Raw genomic sequence first — 17,585 nt, 5'->3', positions numbered from 1 at the left:
CTGTGCTGTTATACCTGTTGTCCTGATGTTTCGTCCTGTTGTGTTGTCTTGATGTGTCGTCATACCTGTCACCCTGATGTGTCGTCTGACTGTGTCGTTACACCTGTCGTCTTGTTGTGTTGTCTTGATGTGTCGCCTGACTCCATTGTTATACCTGTCGTCCTGGTATGTCAACTTACTGCGTCATTATACCTGTCGTCCTGATATGTCAACCTACTGCGTCATTATACCTGTCGTCCTGATGTGTCATCTCACTGTGTCATTATACCTGTCGTCCTGATATGTCAACTTACTGCGTCATTATACCTGTCGTCCTGATGTGTCATCTCACTGCGTCATTATACCTGTCGTCCTGATATGTCAACTTACTGCGTCATTATACCTGTCATCCTTTTGTGTCGTCTGATTGCGTTCTCATACCTGTCGTCCTATAGTTTCGTCCTGTTGTGTTGTCTTGATGTGTCGTCATACCTGTCACCCTGATGTGTCGTCATACCTGTCACCCTGATGTGTCGTCTGACTGTGCTGTTATACCTGTTGTCCTGATGTTTCGTCCTGTTGTGTTGTCTTGATGTGTCGTCATACCTGTCACCCTGATGTGTCGTCTGAATGTGTTGTTATACCTGTCGTCCTTTTGTGTCGTCTGACTGTGTTGTTACACCTGTCGTCCTTTTGTGTCGTCTGACTGTGTCGTTACACCTGTCGTCTTGTTGTGTTGTCTTGATGTGTCGCCTGACTCCATCGTTGTACCTGTACATGTCATCCTGATATGTCTGTCTGTGTCGTTATACCTGTCGTCCTATAGTTTCGTCCTGTTGTGTTGTCTTGATGTGTCGTCATACCTGTCACCCTGATGTGTCGTCTGACTGTGTTGTTATACCTGTCGTCCTGTTGTGTCGTATGACTGTGTCGTTACACCTGTCGTCCTTTTGTGTCATCTGACTGTGTCATCATTCCTGTTGTCCTGTTGTGTTGTCTTGATGTGTTGCCTGACTCAGTCGTTATACCTGTTGTCCAGATGTGTCATCTTACTGCGTCATTATACCTGTGGTCCTGGTTGTCATCTTGCTGTGTCAATATACCTGTCATCCTGATATATCAGCATACTGCATCATTATACCTGTCGTCCTGCTGTGTCATCTGTGGGCTTCATTATACCTGTGTCCTGATGTGTCATCTCACTGCGTCACTATACCTGTCGTCCTGATATGTCAACTTATTGCGTCATTATACCTGTCATCCTCGTGTGTCGTCTTACTGCGTCATTATACCTGTCATCTCACTGTTTCATCTGACTGTGTCGTTACACCTGTCGTCCTTTTGTGTCGTCTGACTGTGTTGTTACACCTGTCATCCTGCCGTGTCGTTTGACTGTGTCATCATACCTGTCGTCCTGCTTCTTCTGTCCTCTAATCTTAGTCTTTCTTCAATCTCAGAGTATGTCTGTATATACATAGGAAAGTATTACTGATAACATCTGTACATTAACAACCATAACCATCTCCACCTATTGGTATTTTGTATCTGGTTCTTCTTCTTATTATTAAATACTTTGTGTTCATAGGATGTCCCTGTCCACCAGCAAAAGTACCCCAGAATCAGGTATGGCAGCAGTTTGCAATACAGAGACACCCAGAAAGGAAACACCAACTCTGGAGCTGTCCAGTGCAGCACAGGTACACATGGGGAGTTGTCGGATTAATTCTGGAAATGAGTCCATGACATACTGTACGTGTTAACGGGCAAATACTTGATAGAACATTTTGCTGAAACCTTACTAAAATTTGTATTGTCTTTAATAACTCTTGAAAGTCAATGAAAACCACAGTCAAATACTTGGCCAATAAAACTGATTCTGATTCTGAATAATGTCAAATCATGTCAAGATTATTTGTGATTATTAATAACTGACTCATTTTATTGAACGAATGAAAATTCTTCACTTTTAATAACAAATATAGGTATTGATTTTAGTCTGTTGTGACTTATCTGTCAGCTTCCAGAGAGCACCAACTGCCTCGCTTGCTCGGAGGATGGCAGGTTGCTCAGTCTGGGTCACTCCCGGGGCTTGTCTGTGTGGTGTGCATCTTCTCTGATCTGTGTGGCAGAGTGGCTGCAGGACACACTGGAAATCACATCTATTCAAATCACCAGAATGAGCGATACGATCTATCTTCTTGGCACTATTGATGATATGGGTAAGTAGTTGGCCAGTGATTACACAGAAACAGATTGAAACAGTTTTTGATTTGTACACTCCATCTGGATCCTAACTTCAGAGACTATTACTGGCTTGAACTGAGACAGTAACTCCTGTGAATTAGAAAAGAAAGGTTAAAACTGAAAAGAAAAAAGATATTTTTTTAAAGGTGTAGAAACATGTTATAAAATGTACGTCATACTGACACCAGCTACTCTTTCCCTGCAGGTGTTGCCAGAGTCTTTGCATATCACTCTGAAGGCATTCACCTCCTCAGTGTTATTAACATCATGGTAGGTATTGTCTGTGTAATTTCTTGAGATATACCTCATGATGTATTTGTCCACCAAGCTCTTATAGGTGCAACAAAAAAACAGCAGAAATCTTGATTTTTACTTCAACCACAAGAAAGAATGTGTTTATGTCTTATTCATAAGGGTACTTAAGTGTGATTGAAACTTCTATTTGCAGAATGAAATGTGTTTTTTTTAATAATTAATTAAAGGAATTATTTCTTACTTAAAGAAATAAATACATAACAGATTCAAAACTCTTTCATATCAGGACAATGTCAACAAAAGGAGCATTTGCTTGAAATTTGACCTTTCTGAAGGGGGAGATTATGGAGCTGCATCCATGAGCTGTAAGTAAGGACTTTACTTTCCCGCCTTTGTATTTTGTATTTTTAAGTCAAAGACTGTACATTCAAATACCCAGTCATGTGAATTGCACCCCTCCCATCAGGCAATGGTGCTGTGTGGCTTGAAGTTTATCACTTCCCTTCAGAAGCATGGCTGATGGAGTTAGAGAAGGCACCATCACAAAAACAGGTATTTTACTGACTCTAACTCCTCCTCTACTTTTTTGATTGTGTGTTAGGCATCTAATGATGTGTGTTTGTAAAATTTGTTTGTCAACTTTAAAAGTGAAAAAATGCTAAATGTGTGCACAAATGATGTGATACTCAGATTAGGATCAGATACTACTATGGGACAATAAATCACAAGTTCTTTAACTTTAAGGCATCTGGATTGTTTTGTTTTTTAATCCTCAGGACCAAAACTCATCGGGACAGCTGGATGTGAAATGGTCTAATGTGGCAGAGATGATTAAAATCAAGCCACCCAAAACTCCAGCAGGTATGATTTCATCTAAAGCAAAAATGTATTCAAATTTTAGTTTGAATACATTTTTGTATATAAATAAACAATAGAAATCTATTATGCCGCCGTATGCTCGTTGAAGTGATGGTGTAGGTGCAGAGGTGTATGTGCCTGTATGTAGTGTAGCTCTGTGTGTGAATACATACTGTTAATTTAAAAAGACATTTTTCTTTTTTTGCTGTTATTTGAGCAGAATCCCCAAATTGTTATGCTGTTTCTCAGGGATGGCTCTACAGGATCCACCGGAGGATTTGAACATGACTGACTTTTTCACACATTGCTTGGCTCTGGACTCATACACCAACAGCAGTGGTCAATGGGAGGAACAGTCTTTCAGTACAGATGCAGGAAAAACAAAGAAATTAAATGAAAGTCAAAGGTACAATAAAGATTATACAAGTACTAATAGCATGCCATAAATTAGCTGCTATAATGTCAATTTAATACATGCTGTGTAAACATGCTCTTTGCTTTTGATAACATTGCCTGTGAATAATGTAAATCATTAAATGTGAATGTAGATGCTCAGCCCTCTTCTTGTCTCATATTAGCCACATTGTATCGTTTTCAGACGTTGCACCCACCACTTTCTTCTGCCATGTGGTCAGTCTCCTGGTGACAGTAAAACAAAGTCTCAGCCAGGTTTGTGGATGGAGGAGGGAAGGTGCTGGAGAGTGTGGAATATGTGAATTTTCTATGCTGAAGAATAATATAAAACAACTGTCCCGTATAGAACATTTAGAACATAAGTTTCCAGACCGATAGACAAGGCAAGTTTATTTATACAGCACATTTCAGCAACAAGACAATTCAAAGTGCTTTACACAGGACATCAAAAGCAAAGAAACAAATGGTAAAAGAAGATTAAAAAGCAAAGTGAAGATAAAATATAAACAGCTAAAATATAAAAAGACAGTACAAAATACAAAGTACAAAAATAGAAGTTATAGTGCAGATCTAAGTATAATAGATCATAAAGAAGGTCTTTGTGTTTTATCATATCTTGGGTGAAATGGCAGATCCCCCACTAATTGATTCCTATGGCTTATATCCCTAATATTGTTCAATTCCTTATAAGGGCATTTTTAAGTCTATACTGCTCTGACTATATTAACGTCCTCTGTAATCTCTGACCCTTTCTCAGCAGGATTTCCTGTTGCTGTCTGTGTGTGGTGGAGTGGCAGCCACAATCTTCTTCAGTATCTGCTGCAGAAGGTACCGAGGAACAAACCAGGTGGGGTATTTCTTAGTTCAGAGACAAGTGTTCTGGTTGCACACAAGTATGTTTTTAAAGTGCATTGCTTGCTGTTATGGGACCCATTGTTTTCTTATTTCGTGTCATATGTATTGTCTTACAATGTCAGAAATTCATATTAAACACAGGCAAAGTTTCAAATATAGGTAAACTCATGTTTAAGTAAGACTGCCCTGAATACTAGGTTTTCAAACTTTCTTATACAGTCATCTTATTCAGGCACCGTCTCTGTCTGCAGAACATTAGGTAGAGAATCAGCCGAGCAGTAGCTGGACTGCTCTGGAATTGGTTGACAAAGTATAATGATGTTAAATATTCTGTATTAAAGTAATTTGTGTGAGAGGAGCAGTCTCCCGTCTAGCTTGTCAAAGTATTATGGGTTTAGAATCGATTCACATAGAAGGGGCTATACTTTAAATCCAGCTCAAAAATTCACAGTATCAGCTGCCTTATTGGTTATGGGTGAATTCCTCCCTCTAAAATTGGTGTCAGTATCAACTGTTACCCCTCAGCTGGCCTGGCCAGCTAACCAATCAGAGTAAAGAGTATCTTTAGGGAGGGAAAGAGAGAAGAGCTAAAATGGCTTGTTTCTACAGGCTTTTGAACTGTGAATTATGCAATGCTGCTCTAGTGAGATCCCAGAATAGCTCTCGTCGACAGTGTTTTTGTATTTTTTTTGTACAAACACATTTGGGTTTGATCACCAGTCTTTCAAAACAGATGTGGAACCCCTGCCAGATGTGCTGTGGCCAAATGCAAAGGAAATCCTCTGCTCTGCAGTTAGTAGATGCACACGTTACTTAGCTGTTGGGCTCGATGGTGCTGTGGTGTGTGTCTGGGACAGGCAGTCTGGTGAGTTTACCTTAAAGTGAGGTGTCTGTAAAGTTGATCAAACTGACCTTAATGCTGTGGCGAGATGGTGCTTTTTTCAACATCTGTATATAACTTTGGTTTTGGTGTGCCACCCCAACATTTTCTGTGGCCATCTCCGGCCACCCCTGTGAGAAAATCCTGGGGTCGCCACTGCCTGTACCTACACTGTACCTACACTGTACTTACCCTGTAAGTACCCAGTAAGATGAGGGGTGCGGGCTGTATTATAAAGTTTCCACTGTTTCCCTGTACCTACAAAAGTTAGGTACAACACTGACGAGAAGAAATACCACTAAAAAACTCAGCATGAAATTAAGGCAAAAAAATCAAAGAATAATTTTCAAAAGTTACAAAAAATAACTGTTAAATATGAGAAAAAAACTTTGACAGCTAATTCACAGCTGTTTCTCTGATAATGCCATTAATTACAAGTCCACAGTTTATTTACTCAACCTCTTTCCGAAGCAATCACTGTGAGAACTTAAAAGGAGGCCATCATGTCTGCATTCATAAACATGTCTGTGGTTAAAAACACTCTACAAACAACCACTCATATTTCCTGACAACTGATAATACGGCTCAATTAGCTGGTGGAGATGTGGAGAGAGGGAACAACAACTGACAAAAGTCATTTCTGCTTGTTAAATGTTTGTAATGTAAACAACGTTCTGGTCTTTCTGATTCATTTTCAGGGTCTCCACTGTCTGTTGTCTCAGTGTCAGCAGCAGACAGGGCCTTCTGCAGGGTGCAGTTTGTGGATTACTTGCCTGAGTCTGCCGATGATTCTCAGACGTTCACAGCAGCAGAAGTCCATCTTTTGGTGTTGTGTAAAAGTGGAGTCATTCATAGAGTCACAACAGGCCGAGGGGCACAATCCTGCACAAAGCAGCTCACAGAGAGGTTACCTTTTTGGGTTTTTTTTAACTTTCCATATTTAATGTATGCTTCAACGTTTTTCAGTCTGAAAAATAAAATGTCCTGTATCTGCACAGGCCAACAGACAGCAGGGACCTTCCAACTGTCACTGAGCCCGTGCCATTCCTGAAGAGCTCGGTAAAACACCATAAACACTGGAAAGCACTTAATACAGAAGAAATATTTTAAAGAAGTTACAGTAATAGAATTCTTCGCTCTTCAGTCTTGCAATCTTATTTTCCTCGTTTCATCTAGTTGCTCTTGATGCAAAGAAATGGAAAAATGCTCATCCAAGATGTTATCAACCAAACCACTGTGTGTTTTCTGCATCCTCCTGCATCTCATCTGATTGCTACTCCCTGCAGCCCTGTTTATGCTCTGCACAGCAAACAGCAAACCCTCTTCATACAAGGTAAACACAGTGCCACATTTTTGTTTTTTTCCCAGGAGATATAGCTATGTGTCCGGAAGGTAGAAAAGTGCGTCTCTTAGCAAGATTTTAATGGTACACATTCTTTTATTTTACTAATCAGAAAGTTTCCTTCTGCAAAAGCACCTTTAAATGGGTAAACAAGCAATGTTTTTTAATTGAAGCGATAGAAGACTGAAGAAAATAAGAAAACCATGATAAACTGTTTGGCAGCTTCAGGAGAAAAAGTATTAAAGTGGGATTAGTGGTTTACAAATTACATGTAACTGAAATAGTGTCATGAAGGTTTTTCATGTCTTTCGCAGGTGAGCAGAACCGCAGCTGCAGTGCCTCTTCTGAAGGAGGACGCCAGAGTCAGCTTTTCATCTTCCGTTTTGGGGAGTGTGACATCACAAAGGAGTATATTGTTTCACTCCCAGACTCTCCTGTGAGCCGTGCCACTCTGGAAGAAAGCTGCGATCTCTACCTTCAGCAAAGGTTTCATTCTTTGTGTCTTTATGTCTTTATAATCTGAATACATGTCCAATTATTTTCATAGTTTTACTCACTACATTAGTCAGAAGTTATGACTTCTGTCCCTAGGAGAAAGCACAAGCATTTCATATTTATTGTCTTGTCGTGTGTTTCCATGTGAAGAGCGCTGTCTGCCGATGAAAGGAACAAAGCTGTAACACAGACATGGAAGCAGCTACAGGAAACTGCAGTGAAGGTCCAGCAGAGCTGCAGCCAGCTGAAGAACTGCAGCAAACAATTTGTTTGTCCAGAGGTACAACGTGTGTAGTGTCTGTGTGCATGTTCAGTTTATGTCGCTCTAGAGCATCTTCTTATTCCTACCATCTCTACTGCAAGGCTGCTCCACCACCACAACCGTATCTCCCTTTTTTATTTTCCTTTAAGATTAAATTAAACAGACTGGAGGTACTGATGCTGCATTTTTGCATGAGGTTGTAGTCTTCAGTTAAATTACATATTAAGATTTTTGTATCTGTGGTGCTGCGAGGACATTTCTCATATGTATTTTCAAAGATGAGTATATTCAGGCTGACTGTGACTGGGTTGTTTTTAGTCATGGCACGTTAGCATTTTGTTGCCTTTGGGGTCCTTTAATGTTTCATATGTCATGTTTTTAATGTCAGAAGATTAAAAAAAAACTAGGACAGAGTGCAGAGAGTTTTCTTAGAATGCTCGTTACAAACATCAGTGATTAAAGATTTATATTCTGTCATGCTGCAGTCTTAGAAAAAGACCCATTCAGGGCTTTGACTGGGAAACTGGGAGTTCAGGTTCAGTCAGACAGTTACAAAAGAAGAGGTTAGTTTTGTGCAACTAAACAGTCTAAACAGACTGCTGATACAGTTTGATGGCAATTGTTTGGCTACTTGATCAAGTTATTCCAATATGAAATCAAATTTAAAGTGAGAACAATCACTACTTTTCTGTGTTAAAGGCATATTTTACAATTACATAGAGAAGATGATTCATGTACACATAAGAAACAGGTGGGCAGCATTATTAGCTGCATTAGTCCTCTACTTGTGTTTGTCAAACTTCAATTCCTATACAAATTTAACTAGCACAATCAGCTACTAAATGATATCCACACTTAATGAGTTAGAGGGTAACAACAAATTAGATAAAAACAGGTGAGATGATGTGGAAGATCATCTATCACAGACCATTTTGTTCAATATCAGCAACTTTCTCTCGATAAGAGTTTAGACAGGTGTCAGTGAAATAAACACCTCCGTTTCATTTATTCCCTTCATTGTTCAGAGTGCTTTTTTGATCACTTGTGTGGCGCCCCATTTATCACACATTTATCTGCTTTGTTGCATCATTTGTATTTCAGACAATACTTTTGTGTCTCTGTCCAATGAAAATGATACTGATACAGATTTTAATAAGTGCGTTAAAGCCTCATTTAAATTTCTATAAAACTTCACTGTGGATTAATGCCAAGAGGCCACAAGTCATTGAGAGCGTAATAAAAGCTCAGGTGCTCCATTCAAAGAGCTTGGCAGGTGTTACTGTCGACATCAGATTCATTCTAGAAAAACAATCAGTGAAAACAATCCAGCATCAGCCCCTCAAATTACACTGAGCACCTTCATTAGACACTTGATTTTTAATCACTGACTGTCACGGTTTGGGTAAAAATAAAATGGTAAAGGACCCAGGTGCAGCCTTAGATATACGATTTAATTAACAAAAGGCAAAAATGCAAAAACATAATCTAGAATCCAACAAAAGACAAAACGGAAAACCAAATGGTAGAACAAAAAGTCTCATAGTCAAAGTAAAAGAATAATCCAAAGGAAAAACTGGAAACACACAGGAGCATCAACGGGGAGCCACGAGAAAACAGGCAAACTCCACAAGGATGACAAAAGTCCACAGGTAACACAACAAAGACAATGAACCAGCACAGAGACAGGGGAGCACAAAGACTAAATAAACTTAGGTGAGACAATCAAGGGGCAGGTGAAAACAATCAGGGCAGGGCACATAATCAAACAAGCGGGAAACACAAAGGCAGGAAGTGGACCGACACGGGAGACAAGGTGACAAAGTAAAACAGGAAATGATCTAACCAAAGAGACACAAGTGAAATACTTAACTAAACAAGACTAACTACTGACAAGAGCACAGAATAAACTAAATACAAAACTAAACGATAAGAACTCATGACAATAGACAAAGTGACAATGTAAAACAATAATAACTGAACACCGAAATACAAGACAAACCCAGAACTAAACTAGAAACTCATGACACTGATCCTGTTTTTGGTGAGTTTCATGTTAAAATGTGTTGCTCTGTGCTTCCTTTGGCTAAGATACAAACAAAAAAGCATAAATTGTCAATGGCAGGGTTCCTAATGAAGGGGGTTATACATTTATTCCCAGGGTCCAATTTTAACATTTAAAGAGATTGATCATGGAAATGTTCACAGTTCAAATAGCTAAAAACAAAGGTAGATGGATGTTTCACATGCAGTTCTAATGGTTAAAACTTTCAGTAATACCAGAGGCACTTGCTTGAGGTGTTGCTGCGGATCGCAAAGAAGATGATTACAGTGTTATGGAGAAATGCAAAGCCACCGACTGCCCAACTATGGATGGAAAGCATAACAGCTAATCTCCAACTAAGGACTGATGTTGTCAATATTAGGTGGACACCGATAAAACTGCAATTACAAATCGATTAAGGGATCAACTAATCTCAGTGTGAAGGAGGAGTTCGACTGGTGTTGTCTACATGTTTTGGAGCCATGTATACAGATACAACTGTGTATGTATAGTGACTAACTAATTGAGATTTCCCCCTGATTATCTTTTCTTTCTTTACCTCTGCGCACATATGAAGATATATCTGGTTAAACATCTGGGTAATTTGCACTGGTTAGAATGAGGCCAAATTGGGGCCTGTGTCTGTGATGCCTCTATGAATTGATCCTAAATAAGATATGTGATACTTACATTTACAATGTGATCTTTGTATCCTGTTCTTTTGTATGAGACTGCAAATGGAAATAAAGCTTAGTTTAAAAAAACCCCATTCAGTTACTGTTGAGGTATTAATGCCAGCTGAGGTCATCTCTATTTTCTTCTTCTATGAACTTAACCTGGATAACTTTGGCTTTCAAATTGTTAATCAGACAAAACAATTAATCATTCTGAAAAAACCCTTCTTCTTCTTCTTGTCATTTGAGATGGGCATGTTTGAGGGTAGACCGGGCGAATAATTGGTAAATAGAGAAATGAATAATAATGTAATTATAGATAATAAAATAATGTTTTGTCCCCGATCATATTAAAATGAGGACATTTTCCTGTTTCGCATTTATCTTGATTTCACATTCAGGAACAGTTAATGCATGCAGACAAAGTTAATAAGAGATCAGTTTAGAAGATCGATTCACTTTCTTGTCTCAGTGTAAAATTATTGCCGTGTGCAGGCAGCGACCTAGATAACTTTCCTTGTAAGGATGAAATACATGTCACACATGAAATACTTTTTCCATCTACTTATCTATTTTGTAAGACCTGATGTTCCTGCGCTTTTCACTGACAGACCATTTAAATCACATGTTATGGCAACCTCCAACCTGCATGAACCAGATGAGATAAAGACACTGCACCTGAACCACCTCTATCACCCATTCTTTGTTGTGAACAATAAAAGAAAAATGCATCTTTTTTCAAAATCTGGGGACAATGATGTGATTTGTTCACCCCTCCACAAATAAATTTGTCACAATTCAGGGGTAGAAATGTCCTCTCTATTCAGACTCTGAATCATCACTGATTACAGAGAGCAGTCTCCTCTGGGATCCTCCAGCCACACATCACGACAGACGCAGAGTAGTGTGTGTGCAGAAGACATCTGCACAGAAATGTCCCCTGCATTGCTGCCAAACACAACTTTGCATGATTTTTTCTGTTGTAATTTGCCTCTGAATATCAACACAATGGACACTCCAAATCCCAGGGGAGACATTTAATTCAAGATGAACACAGGTTACAATTAACAGAGCACTAAACATTCCTCTATAAGAGGCTTGTCATGTTGGAGTTGTGTCTGTGTGTGTTTTCCCCTCTTCAAGGAAACACAGCTTCTGTATTTTCCAACCAATGGCAGATTTTTACATTATTTTACACAGAAACATGTTACAATTTGTGAAATGCGGCAAAATGACACGTAATATTCAAGAAAGGCCAAACACATCAGATACTCAGACAGTAAATAAAACAATAATACAACAGTTATAAAAATGATCAGGGAGCGTTTACTCCCCTCATTTGATGCTCTCAGGGCTGGACTGGTTTGGCTCTCTCTCTGCATCATTGTTTGCTGTTAAAACGCTGCTTCTCGGTGACGACGACTCTGCTCTGCTCTGGTTGTCACTGCACAACACGAACCTCTCCTGGCTGCCGGGGCTCACCTCTCTTTTCATTGGCAAAGAGTTAGCAGCACAAGAGAAAGATCCGGTTATAACCGTGTTGTTATCCAGCTCTGACGCCGGGGTGGCATTGCAGTAATACTTCCGCAGCCCCTTTCTGAAGTGAATGGTGAAAAGGCCGTAGATGACGGGGTCCAGGCAGGCGTTGACGAGCCCGAAGATGAACAGGATGTGGGTCAGTGAGTGGGAGACCTTCCCCTCCAGGTCCTCTGGGAAGAACCAGTACCACAAGCCCAGCAGGTAGTATGGAGTCCAGCAGATAATGAAAGACGACACGATCACAATACTCATCTTTAGAGTTCTCATGCGGGCTTTGGGGATGTTATTCTTTGATCGACGCAAATGCACTTCATTGGAGGGCACTGTGAGCGGAGCAGAAAACATAGTGAGCATTTTAAGAGGCTTAAATGCAAAAAAAAAAGAGGTGTCATTATGCAGTGCTAGTACTACAATACACATGCAGGTTTCATACAAAAGATCATCTTCATTCTTCAAAATTAGAAGAGTGGCTTTGCAATTCAAACTAATTTTTTTATACATGAGGACACCAGGTTGGACAATTGCCCCGAAGGTCACCTCTTGCTGTTACTGTGTAGTTTGTGTGTAAAAATGGGGCAACAGTCAAGATTCTTTATAACCGTGTGCTTTACTTATTGTGCACTACATAGCTGGCTGTATTATTGAGAGTAACTGGACTTTATATTTAATGAACATACACAGTGGGCTCTATGGATTATCCAGAAGAGTCAGGGAAAGGATTTGGGAATACAAATATATTCATGCTCTTCTCACATCCATACAAACATACAATTGTACTCGTCTGGCGGAAGAATCTCTGACACAGATGTTTTAAATTTGGTGAACCGACGCTCTCATCTGTTCACTGATAGATACATTAGTGTTAATGTATTTCTCTAGTACGAGGGTCAAACCCACTGTGCACCCACAGCTGTGGTTTTTAAGAGCTAATCAATAATATCAATTGATCCACAGAGCTTCAGACTCTATTTGAACTCACAGGTGTCTTTTCTCAGACGCTTTGAGATCTCACAGAAGATCCTGGTGTAACAGGTGATCATGATGACCAGCGGCAGCAGGAACAGGCAGGAGAAAGTGAACATGTTGTACGCCGTTTCGTGCCAGTGAGAGACAAAACTTCCTCGTGTGGTGCACTGAGTGAAGTCCTCGGGGTGGACGATGGTCACGTTGTGAAACAGGAATATCTGAGCAGGGAAAGGAACCACAGTTAGACATTTGGTGACAGATCAATGCATGACTTTGATGAAATAATATGCTGGCCATGGTTATTGTAATGACCGTACAAGCTACATGTTGGCATTAAGCTCTTGTTTTTGGTTCAGACTGATGGTGTGAGGACTGGCTGCCAGACATTTTGTCAAAGGTTTCAACAGTTTAGAAAGTGGTCATGTTCCTCTGTAGATGTAAACACAAACACTTCTTAGACAGCTTTTAAAGAAAACATGTTTCTTCCCTTGTCTTATGTAAATCAGTGCCGACCTCTGGCTCCTGTCCTGAGCCGGGACACCTGACCTTACCTGAGGGACTGACAGCAGCACACTCATGCCCCACGCCACACTCAGCATGACTCTGTTCCTCGTCCTGGCCTTATTGATGGCCAGAGGGTTCAGGATGGCTGACTGTCTATCCAGGCTGATCACCACAGTGACAAAGGCGCATGAATACATCGCCTGCAGCTTCAGAAACATCAGCAGCCTGCAGGCAAAGTCCCCGGCGAGCCACTGGACTGTGATGTTCCACACGGCGTCCACGGGCATCACAATGAAGGTCACCAGCAGGTCGGCCACCGTCAGGTTGATAATCAGCACTCTGACGTGGGATTTACGCTTCCCCTCGCTGTGCGCCGCCCACAGCACGGCCAGGTTACAGAAGGCCGACACGCCGCAGAGGATGCAGGTGATGATTACTCTGACTTTGGCTGCGGTGGTGAACGTGGGCAGCTGCAGGGCCCCGCCCCCCCCTGTCCAATTAGTTGAGGGCGAGGAGAGGTTGCAGTTGGTGTTCAGCTGGTGATCTGTGATCAGGTGATGCATGGTGGCTGCAGAGTCACACAGAGAGGTGTTCATCTTCTGAGGCTCGCAGAGGACGACGCATTCTGCTCATCCAGCAGGAAGATTAGCGCTGAGAGGAGCAATAAGAGGGAGTCAGAGAGGGATGCAACGGGTGAGTCAGAGGCTGGGAAGTGGAAGCAAACCATCCCAGCACATTTGTGTAACGAGAAATACAAACATCCAGTAATGAATTATGCAGCGGATCATCAAGAGGAAGTAATATGCATATATGTTCGTTTTACTTACAATACAAAAGCAATGAGGTGGAAAGAGCAAACAAACCGTGAGGGACAGAAATGATGAGTACAGAACATTTACAGTCCGATGTGTAAATGCTCTGCTCAACCACAAATGACTTTTATGTGCTGCTCAGGTCCTAAGTAAGCATACAAACATCTGAACAGAAAAGATGGGAATACATTGTGATTTTTTTGTCTTCTGATGAATAAAGACAATAGCAATACTTGCTCACCTTTAATACATAAAAAAATCCTAATGACAAATAAAAATCACGGGCTGCATGCACGCGCACAAATCACTCATGCTGTCTCTCCTCTTTGAGACAATTTTTTATCGCAGTTGAAAATAAAAGATAAGTTTAATAAATTGACGAAACTAGACATTCTCTGTTGATTATCAATCTTAAAATGTTTTTCAAGAACACGTTCAGGGGCGAAAAAATGCTGCGTAAAGCAGAAAACAGAAACCTTTCATGACCAGATCACATCCCTACAATGTTAAACTGTTCACGTGCTCCACAGAGAGCATTGTGAAAAAGTAGCTTCTGATTTCAGTCACACAGATCTGATTTTAATGATTTTACATCCACCCTATTGACCTCGATTAAAGATGATGGTATTCTGCAAAAACACAAATAAAGTTCACTCCAGGCCTGTGGATATAATTCCCACCTTGAACACTACTTGCACTTGTTGCCCCAAAACAGATTAAAAACCATCGTTCAAATCTACCTTGTGTCCTTCCTGTGTAACCTCCATCTACAGTGAGCGTCTGGTGAGAAAAAGCAAACTTACCTCCATGTGCAGTGCAGAGAGCCGTGCGTTCAGCCTTTCGCGCTACTGGACCCCTAATATTTTATTATCCCAGCAGGACGGAAGCCTCTTCGCTGTCAGTTCCCGTTTGTTTTCAAAAGGTAAGCAGCTCTAAGTTTTGCTCGGCAGCAGGTAACAGCTGTGCAGCTCCTCTGCTGTCCAGAGCGTGCTGTGTGTCTCAGGCGTTCCACCTTCACCCATATACCAATCACAGCCGCGTAACGTACACCCCCCGGGGTGTGGTCTGATCCCAACTAAATGTTCAACCACATATTTGATATGAAATGAAAAGGGAAAGAAACACGTGAGGGTGGTAAAACTTATGATTGCTGGTCACAGAGTGAAAGAAAACGCGCGTTGTGTTTTTCAAGCCATAAAAGATGATAATGACAAAACAATTTAGTTTTTTTTTTTTAAATTGCAGTGAGGACTGCGCCTGTGCTGAATTCCTCTGGTAAAGGACCTACATAACACATGAATCATATGTTTGACTCTGGTAGCTGAGACTCAGAGCTGCTTGAAAAAACAAAATTCTCTTTGACCCGAGAACCATGTCTGCAAACAGCAGGAGACCCAGACTGACCAGGCTGGATCATCTGAAGTTTATAGAGATAGTGCTACATTTTTTCTCAAAAGGTACATAAATGTATGCTATCATCAATATATTATCCCAAATGGAGCAGGGTTTTGGACTTGTCAAAAATGTCATTGGGTATGACGGTAGGCTATTGTCAACATTTTCATCAAATTGTGAACATTTGGGAGCAGAAGCGTGTCATCTTTAAATGTATATTTCAACATTTAGGAAATTTTAAATTCTAAATTTAAATAAAAAGATAGATACCAGTGCATTTCTGTACGCTCAATTTGAAGCTGCAGCTAGCAGCAGTTTAGCTTAGCTTAGTTTAGCCAGCATAAAAACTGAAAACAGGGGGAACAAGTAGCCAGGTTCTGTCCCAAGGATATTTATGTTTCATACTGGCAATTTTTTTTTACATTTCTATTTATCTGGCAGTGGGTTTCCCTCGGACAGCCATCTTTTTGTCTAATGAAATAGTTGCGCAGATTTAATGGCTCTCAGTGCTGGGCGCTGTTTCCATGGTAAATTGAACACATGCAGGTTGTGTCAGAGAGGAGAGGTGACAGGGATTAATTAAAGCACTCTTTCAACTTCTAAAGGCACATTCCTCCTACTTATTCATTCAAGTTTATAAAACAAAAAAAAAACAAAAAAAAGGAGAGTGAGTGCCGTCATCAGGCTGTAATTACATAATCAAAGACCCATTAGGCCAATCAGTAGTGATGTGAATAGAACCAAAGTGAGGCACATTTACGGCTGAGCGAGGGTGATGAAATGAAGCTGTCCGCTGTGTCTGGCTATTCCCTGAGGTCATTAGTGTCGGGTTGAATTTTATTTTCCTTTAATGTGTGTGTGATCTAGAATTCAGCTGCAAGTGAAACCGCACATTTAAAGAAAATACTACAATATGAATCTTAGTGTTTGCAGAAGTCTGGTTAAGAAACATCTTCACTGTCAATGTCACTAACATTCAGTGCCTGATTAGATCAACATTTAGTTAACAGCAATGAAATGAAAAATGTGATTCCTTTTTTTTCAATTTTGGCAAAATGCAGAACAAAAGTAGGTGGTGCATTACTTAAGCAATATCACACGAGAGGGAGTGCTGTTGTACAGAATATCAGCACGGCTGTAAGGCGGTCATGGAAAATAAACACAGCTGTGCTGATATTCAGGACAACAGCACAACTAGAGTGAATATTGCTTCCAATACCCCTTTCCCACCCAAATTTAGCGTGTTGTCGTGGGTTATTCAGACCCGGGAAGACCTGCTTATAGATGCCGATTGTCTCTGTTCCCATTGCCAGTGAAGTATACTCCGGTCGTTCTCTTTTCTACTGCTTCACCGTCTGACGTCTCAAACGCGCCAGAGACAGGGTAAGTAAACAGAGAAGATGTTACGGTGGTTAGGTCGTTATTGTATCTATTACTCATTCAGTCTGTTTATCAAACTCTGCGCCGACAAATTAGGAACGATGTTCAAGAGCTGCTTGGACGGAGACAGGCGGAATTTGCATAGCATAGCATTGCACCGGAAAGGGGGCGGAGATTAGCCTGTCAACACGGGTTTTGTGTTCCCATCAATGCCGATCGGAGCCGAGGCGATAATTACCCGGGTCTACTGCAGAGTCATTTGACTGATTGCCGATTGTAGCCTTTCTCATTAACTAAAAAAATTCCGTAGTCCATCATCAGAGGGAAATCTGACAGCAATTCTCTCAACTTGTTAATTGTCTGTGTTCCATTAGTCTTTGTTTGTAAACTGTCTCTTTGAACATCTGAATTACACCAGATAATTTTGGCCAGTTTGCCACCATTATAATCAACACTGACAGTTATGGGATTGCAAATGTTATTGGGCCTACACATATAAACTCTCATTCAGTAAGCTAATCCAGGAGCACCAAGAAAACACCAACTTAGCCCAGGCCGAGTGAACGAGACTGGCTCTCTCACAAGTTGTTCTTTGTGATTTGGATATCTTCAAGCTACACCACCTTCACATTATTCCCCTCTCTCTCAAAGTCCATATGTAAACCCCTCTCAGATTATGCTCATCTGAGG

The 17,585-nt window shown here is 40.7% G+C and overlaps 2 protein-coding genes across 2 annotated transcripts; one reads left to right on the top strand and one right to left on the bottom strand.

Annotated features, from left to right (window-relative positions):
• The first annotated feature begins 1,565 nt into the window (after positions 1–1,565).
• On the top strand, positions 1,566–7,617 carry wdr93 (WD repeat domain 93). Its single transcript, XM_069660045.1, has 15 exons — positions 1,566–1,676; positions 1,997–2,198; positions 2,429–2,493; positions 2,765–2,843; positions 2,945–3,030; positions 3,255–3,339; positions 3,586–3,691; positions 3,935–4,005; positions 4,508–4,597; positions 5,339–5,470; positions 6,184–6,391; positions 6,484–6,544; positions 6,662–6,818; positions 7,142–7,313; positions 7,473–7,617. Exons 1-15 carry the CDS (start codon positions 1,566–1,568, stop codon positions 7,615–7,617), a joined length of 1,770 nt encoding a protein of 589 aa, XP_069516146.1.
• A 4,017-nt stretch (positions 7,618–11,634) lies between these two features.
• Positions 11,635–13,904, bottom strand: LOC138589639 (putative gonadotropin-releasing hormone II receptor). Its single transcript, XM_069660033.1, has 3 exons — positions 13,356–13,904; positions 12,818–13,022; positions 11,635–12,161 (listed from the first exon to the last, which is right to left on the bottom strand). Exons 1-3 carry the CDS (start codon positions 13,902–13,904, stop codon positions 11,635–11,637), a joined length of 1,281 nt encoding a protein of 426 aa, XP_069516134.1.
• Between the last annotated feature and the right edge of the window lie 3,681 nt (positions 13,905–17,585).

This window comes from Semicossyphus pulcher, unplaced genomic scaffold (genome assembly GCF_022749685.1).
Source record: "Semicossyphus pulcher isolate SPU_LCO1_2020_fin unplaced genomic scaffold, fSemPul1.0.p SCAF_1, whole genome shotgun sequence".
Taxonomy (NCBI): Eukaryota; Metazoa; Chordata; class Actinopteri; order Labriformes; family Labridae; genus Semicossyphus; species Semicossyphus pulcher.
This window is presented reverse-complemented; position numbering and strand designations above follow the sequence as displayed.

Excerpts from the sequence above, each read along its gene's own strand:
- wdr93 (XM_069660045.1), top strand. The coding sequence starts at position 1,566 with ATGTCCCTGTCCACCAGCAAAAGTACCCCAGAATCAGGTATGGCAGCA. Across the intron at positions 6,392-6,483 it reads ACAAAGCAGCTCACAGAGAG|GCCAACAGACAGCAGGGACC; the intron begins GTTACCTTTTTG and ends GTATCTGCACAG. Across the intron at positions 6,819-7,141 it reads GCAAACCCTCTTCATACAAG|GTGAGCAGAACCGCAGCTGC; the intron begins GTAAACACAGTG and ends TGTCTTTCGCAG.
- LOC138589639 (XM_069660033.1), bottom strand. The coding sequence starts at position 13,904 with ATGAACACCTCTCTGTGTGACTCTGCAGCCACCATGCATCACCTGATC. Across the intron at positions 13,023-13,355 it reads TGCTGCTGTCAGTCCCTCAG|ATATTCCTGTTTCACAACGT; the intron begins GTAAGGTCAGGT and ends TTCCCTGCTCAG. Across the intron at positions 12,162-12,817 it reads GCGTCTGAGAAAAGACACCT|TGCCCTCCAATGAAGTGCAT; the intron begins GTGAGTTCAAAT and ends CTCCGCTCACAG.